This window comes from Takifugu flavidus, chromosome 5, assembly GCF_003711565.1.
Source record: "Takifugu flavidus isolate HTHZ2018 chromosome 5, ASM371156v2, whole genome shotgun sequence".
Lineage (NCBI taxonomy): Eukaryota > Metazoa > Chordata > Actinopteri > Tetraodontiformes > Tetraodontidae > Takifugu > Takifugu flavidus.
In genome coordinates, this window is record NC_079524.1 from 8,994,927 (window position 1) to 9,008,733 (window position 13,807).

General features: G+C 42.5%; 2 protein-coding genes across 5 annotated transcripts; both read left to right on the plus strand.

The window, feature by feature from the left end:
• Positions 1–1,237: 1,237 nt before the first annotated feature.
• Positions 1,238–5,811, plus strand: znf131 (zinc finger protein 131). 3 transcript variants are annotated; one of them, XM_057032294.1, is made up of 9 exons: positions 1,238–1,384; positions 2,266–2,413; positions 2,499–2,600; positions 2,863–3,010; positions 3,148–3,250; positions 3,342–3,533; positions 3,613–3,991; positions 4,100–4,230; positions 4,373–5,811. In XM_057032294.1, the coding sequence occupies exons 2-9, from the start codon at positions 2,281–2,283 to the stop codon at positions 4,895–4,897; spliced, it is 1,713 nt and encodes a 570-aa protein (XP_056888274.1). In that variant the 5' UTR covers positions 1,238–1,384; positions 2,266–2,280; the 3' UTR covers positions 4,898–5,811. The 3 variants fall into 3 exon arrangements, with proteins under 3 accessions (XP_056888274.1, XP_056888278.1, XP_056888277.1); XM_057032298.1 differs by having other exon boundaries at positions 3,616–3,991; XM_057032297.1 differs by lacking the exon at positions 1,238–1,384 and adding an exon at positions 1,475–1,607.
• Positions 5,812–6,327: 516 nt separating this feature from the next.
• On the plus strand, positions 6,328–13,622 carry nim1ka (NIM1 serine/threonine protein kinase a). 2 transcript variants are annotated; one of them, XM_057032299.1, is made up of 7 exons: positions 6,328–6,478; positions 9,431–9,705; positions 9,849–10,145; positions 10,234–10,346; positions 11,250–11,371; positions 11,453–11,599; positions 12,127–13,622. In XM_057032299.1, exons 3-7 carry the CDS (start codon positions 9,850–9,852, stop codon positions 12,877–12,879), a joined length of 1,431 nt encoding a protein of 476 aa, XP_056888279.1. In that variant the 5' UTR covers positions 6,328–6,478; positions 9,431–9,705; position 9,849; the 3' UTR covers positions 12,880–13,622. The 2 variants fall into 2 exon arrangements, with proteins under 2 accessions (XP_056888279.1, XP_056888280.1); XM_057032300.1 differs by lacking the exon at positions 6,328–6,478 and adding an exon at positions 6,485–8,377.
• The last annotated feature ends 185 nt before the right edge of the window (positions 13,623–13,807 follow it).

Sequence of the window (13,807 nt, forward strand, 5' to 3'; positions counted from 1 at the left end):
ATTGGAGCATTAACATTTTTGGAGTGTTTCTTCCTTTTCCCTTCCATTTGTCTAGATTGCAGCAATCACTTTTAACATCATCGGATTCAAAGGTTATTCTTTCAGCAAGTGATTGGTACAGTGGAGGATGCACCCATTTCTGTGTTTAAAGCAGTAATCAGGTGGACCACAAAGCAAAGACGCCTGTATTATAGGTCACACATGGGTCAGGCTTTTAAGTATAAACTGCGCAGATCCAAGCAGTAGACAATGTGTTACTAGTGTCCTGTCACAACTGGTTTGTTCTATGTTCCAAGGTTACTCATTTACACTCTATATCTATGTCACAGTGACACATTGGAGAATTATGGCCTGTACATACTGTATGAATATATCAAAACTTTCCTTGGGGAGTGAAAATCACACAAAAAGCTGGAAAAATGGGTGCAACTAAGTGAATATATACATGCGTTATCGAGTATTAAACTGATGGTGTGCTATGTTAGAGTACTCGATGTTTGGTATTTTATTTCAACCATCATGCAATCAGATTGGTGCAGAACTGTGATGTTGAGGCATTTTCCTAAACTTGTGGAAAGGAAGGTGGAGAGATTGATGTTGTTCACAGTTGTTTCTGGAAGAACCTGATGACACAGCCTGTGTCGTCTTGATTATCTAAGAGTGATCTCGGCTATTACAGACAATAAATCTTATCATATCTTATCGAGTTTTAAATGGGACAAGACTCAGCTTATGATTGGCAGTTACATTTTAATTTAAACCCGTTTAAATGGGCAGAACAATAGTAGAATCCTTACATGAACACACAGGTCTTGATATTTGTAAGTGCAGTTCTTAATAAATCATAACTTTATTGTAATTTGAACCAAACACAAAATAACTAGTTATAGGACAACCAAAATCATAAAACAGAAGTTCATTTGTATGTGGACCAACTTCAAAATGATCTTTCTTTTTAAGTCAATGTACGATTTTGATTTACTGTACTGCATATACTTGTTCTTGTTTTGCTTTTTATTGCTCGGTCTTTCGTGTCACCTGTCATACATTACATGCAATCATTTTACTTTAAACCGCATGCCTATAAATGATAGAATACAAAATGCATCTGAATACTTTAATGAAATACTTATTCCACCCGTTGACGTTGTCAACAAGTAAATGAACCAAAAGGACGAAGAAGAAGCAAGTCGACGAATTTCTAATATCGCTCACCTCTTGACAACCCACTCCAGCATGCTGCTTCGCAAAGGCCTCTGGGAAACTGAGGCCCGAGTGCGCAAAGACCGCCCTTTTTTGGAGCAATCAGAGTTGAACAGCGGTACATACGTCGAAGGAAAAATATTCGAAAACAGCGTCTTAAAGCAACCAAATCAGACTTAAGGTATGTATATAAACTGTTTATAATGTGCATTTCGACCCACTGTGTTGTAAAGCGATAAACATTTTCAGAAAAGTGTATTTTAATGCGCGGTTTGATGACGTAATGTTGATGGTCAAATGCGAAATGGCGAGTGTGCTAAGAGGCCCCTTTCCCGCACCAGTAAGGGGTTATACCATGTTTATTTCTTTTATACTGCCGTATTTCACCCATTATACGCGACCCGGTAAGTTGGACATTGGTCACATGTATTTCTCGTTTATGGCAAACAATTTACTTTTTAATTCTGTGGAGGGGAATGGTTTTAAAGTGTGTTTGCTAACCTAAGCTAACATGTATCAGCAGACCGCGACTGTGCTTGTAAGCCACACCAACGAAAATAACCCTGGAAACAGGCTGGGTCAGTTGACCGATTCCTTCCAGTGAAACTCTGGGGAAATCTAGCAGCATATTCCGCAATTACATGTACTTTATATCAGTTTTATCTTAAAATCTGGCTCGTACAGGCCTCGATTGTAACATTCGAATGTAACATTATTCCACTAATGTTCGAATTATTCGTTGCTATTTGAGCACATAAAGTTAGACCTGTTTAGATTGTCTAGAGGGTTTAACCTATTTTGGAGTTACTAGGCATAAAGAAAGATTGCCAGATCATCCTGACACGAATACAGGCTGTTGCCATGACATCAGTGCAATGGTTCAGTTTCATTTTATCAAGCTTCAGATTTCAGCCACATTACTTATAGAAGGAAAAACACCAGCTTTGTAAAGGAGAATGTCCATATTGCAGGACATTAAGGATACAATCGTAATGCTTTACCACAAGTTGTGAATGCAAATGTTCCAGTAATATAGAAATTCTTAATTTCCTTTTGTTTCAGATAAGGAGAAGGTCCATGATGGTGGCTGAGGTGACTGTTGAGCTGGAAGGCAGCACTGCGTACCCTGCACTTTACAAAGTCATGATGGACAAACTTAATGAACAACGGCAGTTGGACCAATTCACAGATATTACATTAATTGTTGATGGTACGCAGGATGTACTTTCACTGTGCCTTGGTGAAATACCTGTGTGTCGTATTTTTGTTTTATTCTTATCTTTCATCAATAACAGGACACCAGTTCAGAGCCCATAAAGCAGTGCTGGCAGCCTGCAGCCAGTTTTTCCATAAGTTTTTTCAAGATTTTAACCAGGAGCCATTGGTGGAAATAGAAGGTATCAAACGTCAGAGATCACACACCACCACCAATCACATGGCCCACATATTGTGACCTACACCTGTAGTTTAGCATATATACGCTATAGGTGTATTAATACAAAGGTACATAATAGTAGGTTGCTTCATGGTCAAAGCCCACTGGGGGAGGTCTGTCCGCCAGGGTATTCATGGTTTTGGGTGGTGCAGAAAGTATGACATAACACATGGCAAATTTGTTGACAAGATTAATCAAATTCCTTTTTTGTCATACTTATACAGGTGTGAGTAACACAGCCTTTCACCATCTAATGGAGTTCACTTATACAGCAACACTCGCCGTCACGGGAGACGAGGAAACCTACGATGTGTGGAAGGCTGCTGAATATCTCCAGATGCAAGAAGCCCTCAAAGCACTCGAAGGCAACAAGTGAGTAATGTAATGTAACAGAAAATTTAAATTGTGAGAAAGTAGTAGCATCATTTTATATTAAACGAGTTCAAGATTTTCACTTACAGGTTTTACTATTTTCAGCAAATACATTGCGTCGATTTCTTTCTCTCTAGGGTAGATAAACTGCCGTTGACGGCAAAAAACAAAGGCAAAAAGAGGAAAATTGCGGAGACTTTTAATGTGATCACAGAAACACTCCCTTCAGTTGAAGAACAGGTAAAAGAAATATCTGGGTCATTCTGGTTTTGTCTTCACATGTAATTGTAAACACTTCATGTTAAAAATATATTCATTATTTATTTATTAGGTGGAGATTGAGGTAATAAGGGAAGGTGCCATTGAGGTAGAAGCAGCGGGGCTGGAGGAGGTGGTCAACACGGTGAAGAATGCTTCAGGTGGATCAGATGAGTCTGCTTTGGCTCTTCTGGCTGACATTACCAGCAAGTATCAGCAGGGAGACTCTACCTTCGAGGTCATCAAGAAGGAAGCAATAGATGAGGTACATATTGTATATAAACTCTATATTTAAGCCATTTTTAGTTTGGTGCAGCAAGTATTTTGCTTGTGTTTGTTGTCAGCAGGAGGTGGTGTACCAGGAGGAAACGGTGGCTGCCTCCAAAATGCTGGAGAATGTGGAAGTCGTCGAGGTCCAGATCTCTGAAGTAGACAACCTGTTCCGCTGTAGCAAGTGCGACCGCGGCTTCAAGTTGTACTACCACCTCAAGCAGCATTTAAAAACACACGTGGGCTCGCTGGAGAAACCCCACGTGTGCATTCACTGCGGCAAAGCCTACACCAGGGAGGGCGCCTTAAAGCAGCACATTGGCACCTTTCATTTCGATGCAGAGGAACTTTCTCAAAACCAGAAACCCCAGAAAAAACTACACGTTTGTGAATTTTGTAAAAAAAGCTTTGACCACTTTGGCCACTTTAAGGAGCACTTGCGGAAGCACACCGGTAAGAATAAATGAGACCGTTTGTGTTCTGCTTTTTACAACGCTATTGTTGCAACTTATTAAATATCACTGTGTTTTCATGTTCAAACTCATGTGTGGCTCTCTTTAGGGGAAAAGCCGTACGAGTGTCCAGATTGTCATGAGCGATTTGCAAGGAATAGCACACTGAAGTGCCATATGGCGGCCTGTCAGAACGGGGCCGGGGCCAAGAAAGGAAGAAAGAAGCTCTATGAATGCCAGGTACGTATTTTCCATAATCAGGGCACCCATATATGTAGAGTACCAGCGGTTTAAAATTACAGTAGCGTCCCCCAGCACAGTGTCCTTTTTTCCTGAATAGATTGTGTATTAGCTGACCTCATTCTGGATGTTTCCTTGTCAGGTCTGCAGCAGCGTATTCAACAGCTGGGACCAGTTCAAAGACCACCTCGTGATCCACACAGGCGACAAACCCAACCACTGCACCATGTGTGACATGTGGTTCACGAACCCAAAAGACCTGAAATCCCATCTGAAACTCGTCCATTCGTCCGAGGACAACAAACCTGCCGAGGACGTGGTCATCGCCGAACCAGCTGCGGCTGCACTCGCCATCGCTACACAGAGCATCGAAGAAGGCGGGGCGGTCCTTCTGGACGATGGAATCCACGTAGAACACGTCACAGTGGAGCCAGTTGACATGATCGAGATGGGGGAGACGACAACGGTCGTGGTGGAGGACGGTGGTGTGGCGGAGATGTGCGAGGAGGATGTGGAGAGGTTAAAGCAGGCAGGGGTAGAGATCCAGGTGGTCCACGTGACCACAAATGACGGAGAGGAGCAGCAGGGGGTGAACTCTCAGGTGGAAGTGGCGATGGAGGATGTAATGGTGAAAGTTGACGAAGCCGAACAAGCCGTGGTCATTTAATATATTTTTTGCGTTAATTGCATTTCTCTCTGGCAGAAATGTTGTTTTTTTTTTGTTTTTTTTTAAAAATAAAAAACTGCATGTGGAATAATACATCAGGATGTCGCTGTAATGAATGCCCCTTTCCATCAGCTTCAGCTACTAAACCCTTTTTTGAAGACACATCATAATCCTTAATTTATTTTAAAGCTGGATGACATTTCCTTATCTACCCAGGTTTCTTTTGCAGCGCTTTGCTTTACGTTTTGATTTTATTTTACAAGAACCCACAGTGAGACCAGTCTCTCAATCACTTTGGATGCCCTAAACGTGACCTTATACAGTGCTGTGAGTAAAGGCAGCTTAGTCCATATGTGATACTAAACATTCTGTCGTGACAATCATGTGACTGGACAGGAATCGATCTCTAAAATGGCGTCGTCTGTTTGGAACTCTAAATATCTGGATGAATGCCATCATTTCTGATGCCAAAGGTACCTTTTAATGTGAAGAGGGCTTCAATATGTCTATGCCTTTTCTTCATTATACTTGTGCTCCCCATATTCCCCAATGAAATATTGAACAGATTGGAGGCAAATTTGTTATCAAGCTGTAAAAACTCAATGGAGTATATTTACCAATAAGGTCCAAAGTAACTTGTAACAACCCAGATCTTTAATTTGAGCAATTTTTTTTTTTCAAATCTAGTTTATTCAGTCCTCCACATAAGTTTTAGTGTAATGAGTATAATTTTCCAAACAGGAGAAACAGTCCTGGGTTCTTTTCGGTTAAATGAGTATAATAGACTAGTTAAAAAAGATTTTCCCCCATGTTTGACAGTAATGACAAAGATTTGTACCTAAATGAACATTGTACAGATATGGTTCAAATGTTTAGGGCTTCTTTTTTAGAAAAAATAAACTTGTTTTCTAGAATGTCGGTCTTAGTCTGTATATTGATACATCATTCTTTTGGTATAATCCCATGGACAAAAGAGTTAAATGTCAAATGCTGTGAGGATTTGTGGGTCTTTTTGATTAGAATAAGGTATCATCAGCTATGGAATCTAATGATCAGAGCAACAACTTTTATGATGAAGAGCTGCAACAAACCTGACCTCCCGCGGGTTGCTTGTGTGTGTGAGCGGGGCAAGAGCAGGGGTCACCCTGGGTACGTGCTCTTAGGTTCACCCTGAAGACCTCTGGCCATACCAGCACCCACAATGGAGAATGGGTTCCTTCAACCACACATACTCACACACGCTGTTGCGAAGCTGAAACCCCCTCCTGACTTCACGAGCACACCTGAGTTTGATTCATCCTCACACACTTCAGGTTACCTGGCGAGTTCCGCTGCCGCCTGGACAGCTCCTGGTACTGAAGTTACGCGGAAGTGGGATTCTTGATTCTCATTGGTTAACAGACGTTAGGGTACTCCTAAACTCGTCGCTGATTGGTCGCCGCACCTGCCCATCAGGCTCATTTTCCTTGACAACAGGCGAAACTCAGCGCTGCCGAGACGTTGAGTTCAATGTCACCGGACGGCGAAAAAGATTTCAGAGTGAAGTCTGTCGCCTCGGCTCCGCGGAAGATATCCGACAAAGTAAGTCACGCATTGAAGTTTTGATCCTGTGATGCTGATTCTGTGCGGATGAAAATGCCGGCTTCGTTGCGTGGTTTACAGCGATGAGACGTTGCAAACTCGACCGAACATCAAGGGTTCTGTGAAAATAAGGAGCTGATAGCCACACCGGTCCAAATAGAAATCCTTATATTTAAGGCCTGCATTTAAAACAGGATGATGAGAGTGTTGCTTTATAAACCCATTTATAAATGAGTAGTGCAGGGAAAAGGCACGCTGACACAAACACGCACACACGGTTGAACTGTGATCAGTTATTTGATTTATTATTTCTTTTAACTGGATTGTCTGCAAACGAAAAGCGGATGTGGAGATTCACCTGTTGCATTGTTGATCTGTTTTGCAGCATGGGGGATTGTTTGGCTGCTCACTTCATCCGTCTTTAAAATAAATCTAATGCATGTTGATGTTTCCAATGTAAGGAAAAACACCAGGGCAAATCTTTAGATTTAGAGGCAGACTGTTCTGGATGCTCATTTTGAACCCCTGATAATACCTGGTTAGATGCCATCAGATGCCGTTATACAATATATCTATACCATCTGTATTTATTTTAATTGAAAAGGTGTGTATTAAATTTCTTAACAACAAAACTAAGACTGGAATAAATGCACTTGTTATGCATTTTCAAATGGATATCTTTCTTTGTAGGATTGGAAGATGAATATATTTCCATACTTGTGACGCTATAATTGACCTGCTTGTGTCCTGCTTGCTGCATTTTGTCCTTTTGATGTTGAAGTGCTCCACAAACATTGCTCATCATCTCTTTGAACCACTAACGACTAATAAGCTGCTTGTCAGATGGCTGAAATATGCCAGGAAATGCCACAAATGCACATTTATTCCCAGTTTACAGCACCATACCTTGTGAATTCATGAAATTTAGAATAAAGGAATGAAAAAGAATCTGCAACCCTTCAATTCATCGTGAAGGATTCTAGATTCCAGAGAGGGCTTCACCGGCTTCCTACTGTCTCTGTTGTCACGGCTCTTTTTGTCACTGTCGAGCTCTTTATTCTCAACGGCTGTGCACTGAAAGGTACCGGTAATACACTGGGGAGATTTGTGTTGAGGGAACCCGTTGTCGGTGTGGGAACATGCAGATCCTGGGGCAATTAGAGACAAGTCCTATCTGCGTATTTCACAGATAGATGTGTGCTCGCCACTGGACAGCTCATCCAATCCTCATTTTTAGCGTCTCTAAGCAGCCGCGGGCGGGAGCAGTGCAACCATCTGCACACCAGGAAAACCCTGTCCGGTTCCTTCTCTTTGATGTGAAGATTAAGGATCCGTACTTGGATAAGCCGATGGTGTCAGCCAATGAAGGAATGACGTATTGTGTTCAAAGCTGCTTGTCGTGAGCATGTTTGGTGTTTTAACCAGAAGGGCATCACATCCTTAAATGATGGTTGCACCACTATGCTTTTGCCACTATTGCTTTAAAATTATTGTCGCAGATGATTTTTTTTAAGCTTTTTATATTTCTGTAGCTTTTTATATATAGGGATTTAGCTTTTGATAGTTTTATAGTGCACTTTTCATTTATGCATCAGTCCTTCACATAAGCAAGAAATGAGGCAGAATGCAGCTCCATATGATATGGCACAGTGTGTTCTCTCTCCTCACAGCCATTGACACTTAATGTCTAATCCTCAGCAAGGAAGACAAACAAACCGAGTCGGCGATCATCACTAAGCAACCAGATTGATGTGAAGAAAGCGACCCGGTCATCCGTTAGTATTCAGAAGGACTGTGGCGATACCCAACCTTCACTTGTCACACTTGTTAGAGGACGAGAGAACTTTTGAAGTGAAAAAAGTGTGAAGCATTAGAAAAGACTATGACCTGGACACACAGGTAATCTGCAAATAACCCCAGTTCCCTTTTATCATGGTTGTTCGTCTCAATCAGTTCCCTCCTCTTGTGTTTTTATTGATAAAAACATAAAAGGCTGGTGGGGCTTGTAGCTTTGTGCTCTAAAACAGAAGCCTCTTCTCTCTTCACAGGTCCTTTTCCTCTAGCCCGAGATCAATGCGTAGATATTCATGCTGCGAGAGCAGAAAGGCTTCTCAGTGTCGCCAGCATCAAGGCCCCTGCAGAAGGGGGCCACTTTGATTTACCGACGGGGCTCTGATTCATTCATGTTAACAGAGAGCTGGGGGATAAAATATACCAGTAGAAGTTGACCAATTCAACTCCTGCTTCTCACACACCCAGTTTCAGTGCCTTTTCCTGAACAAACTAAACTGCTTTACATTCTGTAGTTCAGTTACACGACCTTGACCAAATGATATACGGTACATCTATATAGGTGCTGTCCTTTTTATTCAAAGTTCAATGATGGTGGAAGCTCCAATAATCTCTATTAGACGTTCCAAAACATCTCCATTATATTTGGTTTAATTTACTCTATTTGGCTAAATTTGTTATTGCATGGTGACACCATGCAATTATCACTTCATTCCAAGCCTACCCATGAGCATGTTACCACCCACACCCACACCCATGCTGCCTGTGCTGTTCTTGGCGCAGGACTCGAGCACTAAATTAAATTCGGATTACAATAGGTATTAGCTGAAGGAAGATAATGAACAGGATTAAATGAACAAAAGGAGCAGAAGAGAGTTAGTTTATTTGACAGATTTTTATTTTCTTTGTGACCAAAATGAACATGCAGATGTTAAAATGATATTAAGTAGCTCAGATGCTATTGAAGCATTTCTCTCCTGCCTTAATGCAGCGTGTCCCACTGACCATCCCATGGCTGCTGCCTGACACTATCATCTGTTCAACCTTTTTCCTACACCCCGCTCCCCCCACCCCACACAGCCCATCCCCTCTTTCCCTCCTCCTCAACCTGTTGCCTATTTATACCCTGCACTCTCAAACGAAGCTATTAATGCTCCACAGAGCTCCTCAGTTGGGGACAACGGGCGGCATAAATCCCATAGCCATGACGCGGCTGACCCGCCTCCTCACCTTTCCCTCGACGGCTACACAGAAGGAACGCTGAGGCTGTTCCTGCTGGATACTGGGGAGAGAACATGACCACATCAGTGCCAGCCTGCAGGAGATAAATTGTCTGCTGTGGAGGACTAATGCACAAAGCCATCCCTCATAACCTTTGCATGGTGTAGACAGCAGCACTGAAAAATGTAGCCTCTGAATGGTGTAGAAAGTAGAAGGTAAGTCAAGGATTTTGGTAGGTTGGCCATTTAAGAAACAACCATCAGATCTGCTAAAGACAGAATAAAACATTGCTGCTACCGACTGGATGGTGCTATAATGTAGTCTGGTGTGCTGACGTTAATATTTATATTCCTTGCAGGATGACTGCTGTATGTCCCTCTGAGAGCAGCCCAGAAGGGGCTGAGGCTGCAGCCAGGACAGGCTCCAGGGCAGCCACGGCCGCAAGCATCTCAGCGTCTGCTGCAGAGGCTGTGGATTCTAATGGAGGCTCTGTCCAAGCCTCAGTGGGAAGCACAGCTGTCATCGCCGGCGTCCCGAGATTCAACCGCTGGAGCCACCAGGACAGCTCAGACATCAACACGGATGACGAGGGGGCCAGCGTCCGCCGTCTCACTCCCCTGGAAAGACTGAACCTTGATATGTGCCAGGATGAAAGGTATGAAGGTGTATCATTTATCAAGGTTGTTGTTTTTGATATTTGATCAAATGTTTAGCACTTTGACTGTACGGTCATGTGATCACAGGGTGGTCCGAGAGCTGACCGTGGGCAGGAGGATCGGATTTTACAAAATTCGAGGAGAAATCGGCTGTGGGAATTTTTCCCACGTCAAACTAGGAATTCACGCCCTGACCAAAGGTACGAAAGCGCAAGTTTCACCATTACATCTGTTAAAAATGCGAGTGAATAAAGAATTAAACCATGACCCTCGTTCTCTGCGACCTCATTTGGCTCTCAAGTTGTTTCCACTGATGGGCTCTTGAGTGCGTCCTTATGCAGTTAGAGTGAGCCATAGCTGCTCAGGTGGCTGATGCAGCCACAGAGGGGACACACCGGCTGCTGCCCTTGAACAAATGATTGATTAGGGCTCTCCAGTTTCCTTAGCTACAGCTAAAATCGCCTCATGCCTCATGTGAGGCTGAGATGGTGGAGAATGTATGTGCATCTCTGTCTCACGCTCATCTAAATGTGTTCCTTTCACCACACTGGCCTATTCTACACTCTGAACCTGCGTCACAAACGAAATGACCCGTCATAGCCCTGAAATCCAAACACTGCTCTGAATAATGCACGCTGAACAAAATGAGATGTCTCAGCATAATGTTGCTTCATGACTTTATGGTGTTTGGTTACCTGGGATCAATCTTACTTGGCTGAATGCATCATTTAGCAGCGTACAGAAAAGATATCAGATGTTTGCTTTTTGTCTTTTCAAGGTCAAGCTGCTGTCATTTTCAATCTTCCTCCTCATGATCACAGTTCAGCTCTAAGATACTTTATTTAAAAAATGAGCAATTACCCTGAATATCACCACATAAAGAGCAAAACTGATTTTGCATTCTGTTGTCTGAGATGAAAGAAGCTCTTGTCTAATATCTTCAGGTGATTGATGTGACACATTGATGGCTGCAGTTATTCTAACAGCTGATCTTTTTACAGTTGCGGACTTCCATTTTCATTTAAATTTACAAATTTACAAAAGCTTCCCCTGACACCAAAGCCTTCTTGATAGGTTATTGATGATTGTTTTGTCTCCCTTAGACAAAGTTGCCATAAAGATTCTGGACAAAACCAAACTGGATCAGAAGACACAGCGGCTGCTGTCCAGAGAGATCTCCAGCATGGAGAAGCTGCATCACCCCAACATCATTCGCCTCTATGAGGTTTGAAGCGTACACCAGCACACTGACTCATCCATAAACCACTTCTGTAATCAGGCTGAATCTGTATGATTCCCTCTGCAGGTCGTGGAGACCTTGTCAAGGTTACACCTGGTGATGGAGTATGCTGGGGGTGGAGAGCTCTACACCAAGATAACCACAGAGGGGAAACTGTCCGACTCTGAAAGCAAGATCGTCTTTGCTCAGATCGTCTCTGCTGTTAAACATATGGTCAGTACACCGAAACAACAGCGTGATCACAGAACAGTTCTGATATGGAGTCAGTCCGTTTGATTTATTTACATGAAGTTTAAGACTATTGATTTTTTTTTTAAAAAATGAGAAGGTTTCTGCTTCTTTATAAGGTTAGGGTTAGGGTTAGCCCACCTTGAACCTGTTTAAGCAGCAGTTACTATGGTTGAGATGACAAAATGAATGCTTTGATTTCACCTCACATCCCACAGTCAGCGCATAGCCACCGATTGAGAAGTTTCATTAGTTAAAACAATGGTTCTCAACCTTTTCTTCTTTTCTTGATTGCATTTTTGAGTGTGCCTCCTTGGTGGTGTTAAGGCAGTCAGTAATAAAGTTAGCACCACAAGAAATGTCATCAAAATGAGACCTACAACCCCAAAGCCCTAAAGTTACACAAACCCAAACAGAACCATTTATTAAAGAAATAGGGCCACTTTATTGACATCAAATCCAGGCTGTTGGAAAGCAGTGGTTGTAACAGAGTTTCTCCTTGTGTACCACAGCATGAAAACAACATCATCCACCGCGACCTGAAGGCGGAAAATGTCTTCTACACCAGCAGCTCTTGTGTGAAGGTGGGGGACTTTGGCTTCAGCACACTGAGCCACCGTACGGAGATGCTCAACACGTTCTGCGGCTCTCCACCTTACGCAGCACCCGAGCTCTTTCGGGACGAGCATTACGTGGGTGTTTTTGTGGACATCTGGGCTCTGGGGGTGATGCTGTTCTTCATGGTGACGGGCACCATGCCTTTCAGGGCCGACACCGTGGCCAAGCTGAAACGATGCATCCTGGAAGGGACGTACACTTTACCCTCATGGGTGCCAGAGGCCTGCCAGAGGCTTATCCGGGGAATCCTTCAGCCTGCACCGTCTGACCGCTGTACTTTGGAGCAGATGATGGGTTGTGAGTGGCTGCTTCCTGAGGACTTCCCATGTGCCTTGGAGCCCTTTAAACTAGACCCCTCCTATCTAGTAGAGAGCGAGCCCTCTGAACTCGGAGAGGAAGACCTGGCCATAAAGGCAGCGCTGGACACGTTAGGAATCACTTCAGAGCACCTGCTCAACAACCAGGGGAAAGACTGCAGGAGCTCCATCACAGGGGTCTACAGGATCCTGCTGCACCGTGCGCACAAGAGACGGGCACTGGAGACCGTGGCCAAGGTCACGAAAGTGGTCGGCCCAACAAATAAGAAGGAAAAGCTAAAAGTGTATCGTAGTTTAAGACACACATCTAAGCTATGTGTGATTCTGTGACCACATGTTTTCCTTCCTTCTGGATAAACAAATCAGGAATCAAATCACATTGGAATAATAAGTGCTTTTTCTATCAACATTTCTAACAGAATTAATGGCATATATAATATCACTCAGCACCTGAAAGCTGGGGTTTTATTTTGGCATGTTTCATTTAGCCTTTATCAAAATATATGTGGCTGCTGAAACAAGGAGAATTTTTTGAAATCTAATGAATTATATTGATTAATGGATTGCATGATATTCAGTGAGGCAGGCCAGATCTCCCACATCCATTCTCAGTTGTGCTGGAACACCAATAAAACTCAATGTAGCAACATGAAATTCAAACTACAGAAGCAGAAAGGAGTGTGTAGGCGACGTTAGAAATGTCTTTAATGCTGAATTGCACTTTTCTTTGATGCCTTAGTTTTATATCTTGTAATAATATGAATAAAGAGTGCTCGGAGTACGTTCATGTGTGATGTATGAGATGTAATAAGGAATAACTGAATGACCTCACTCTGATCACTCTAATAATCTGGTGGCCTGAAACCTAAAACGTCATTAAGTTTTACATACCAACATATCAAATAAAGATGAGCTGACATGTTGGTGTATATTAGGATGTGTCTTTAGTGTCATAGTTGTTCATGCGGCAAATTCATTCTTCTGCTTTACCTGAAAATCATTTTCATCATGACATCATCTAAATTCATGTCACTGTTCATGTGATCATTCAATTAAAAGGACATTTTAAGGTGTTTTTTTTTTTTTTTTTTTTTTACAAATGTGAAGCGATTAACAAAATGGAATTGGAAGACCTCATGAAATATTGCTTTAAAAAAAAATATTGCTCACTGAGCATGTTGTCAAGCATGGGGAAGTATAGAATGTTCACCACCAGGTTTTGACTTGAAAAAGTCCTCCAAATAGAAATCAAAACTAA

Coding starts and splice junctions, on each gene's coding strand:
- znf131 (XM_057032294.1), top strand. CDS start 2,281: ATGATGGTGGCTGAGGTGACTGTTGAGCTGGAAGGCAGCACTGCGTAC. Junction 3,011..3,147: donor AAAGCACTCGAAGGCAACAA/GTGAGTAATGTA, acceptor CTTTCTCTCTAG/GGTAGATAAACTGCCGTTGA. Junction 3,534..3,612: donor AGAAGGAAGCAATAGATGAG/GTACATATTGTA, acceptor GTTTGTTGTCAG/CAGGAGGTGGTGTACCAGGA.
- nim1ka (XM_057032299.1), top strand. CDS start 9,850: ATGACTGCTGTATGTCCCTCTGAGAGCAGCCCAGAAGGGGCTGAGGCT. Junction 10,347..11,249: donor AATTCACGCCCTGACCAAAG/GTACGAAAGCGC, acceptor TGTCTCCCTTAG/ACAAAGTTGCCATAAAGATT. Junction 11,372..11,452: donor ACATCATTCGCCTCTATGAG/GTTTGAAGCGTA, acceptor TTCCCTCTGCAG/GTCGTGGAGACCTTGTCAAG.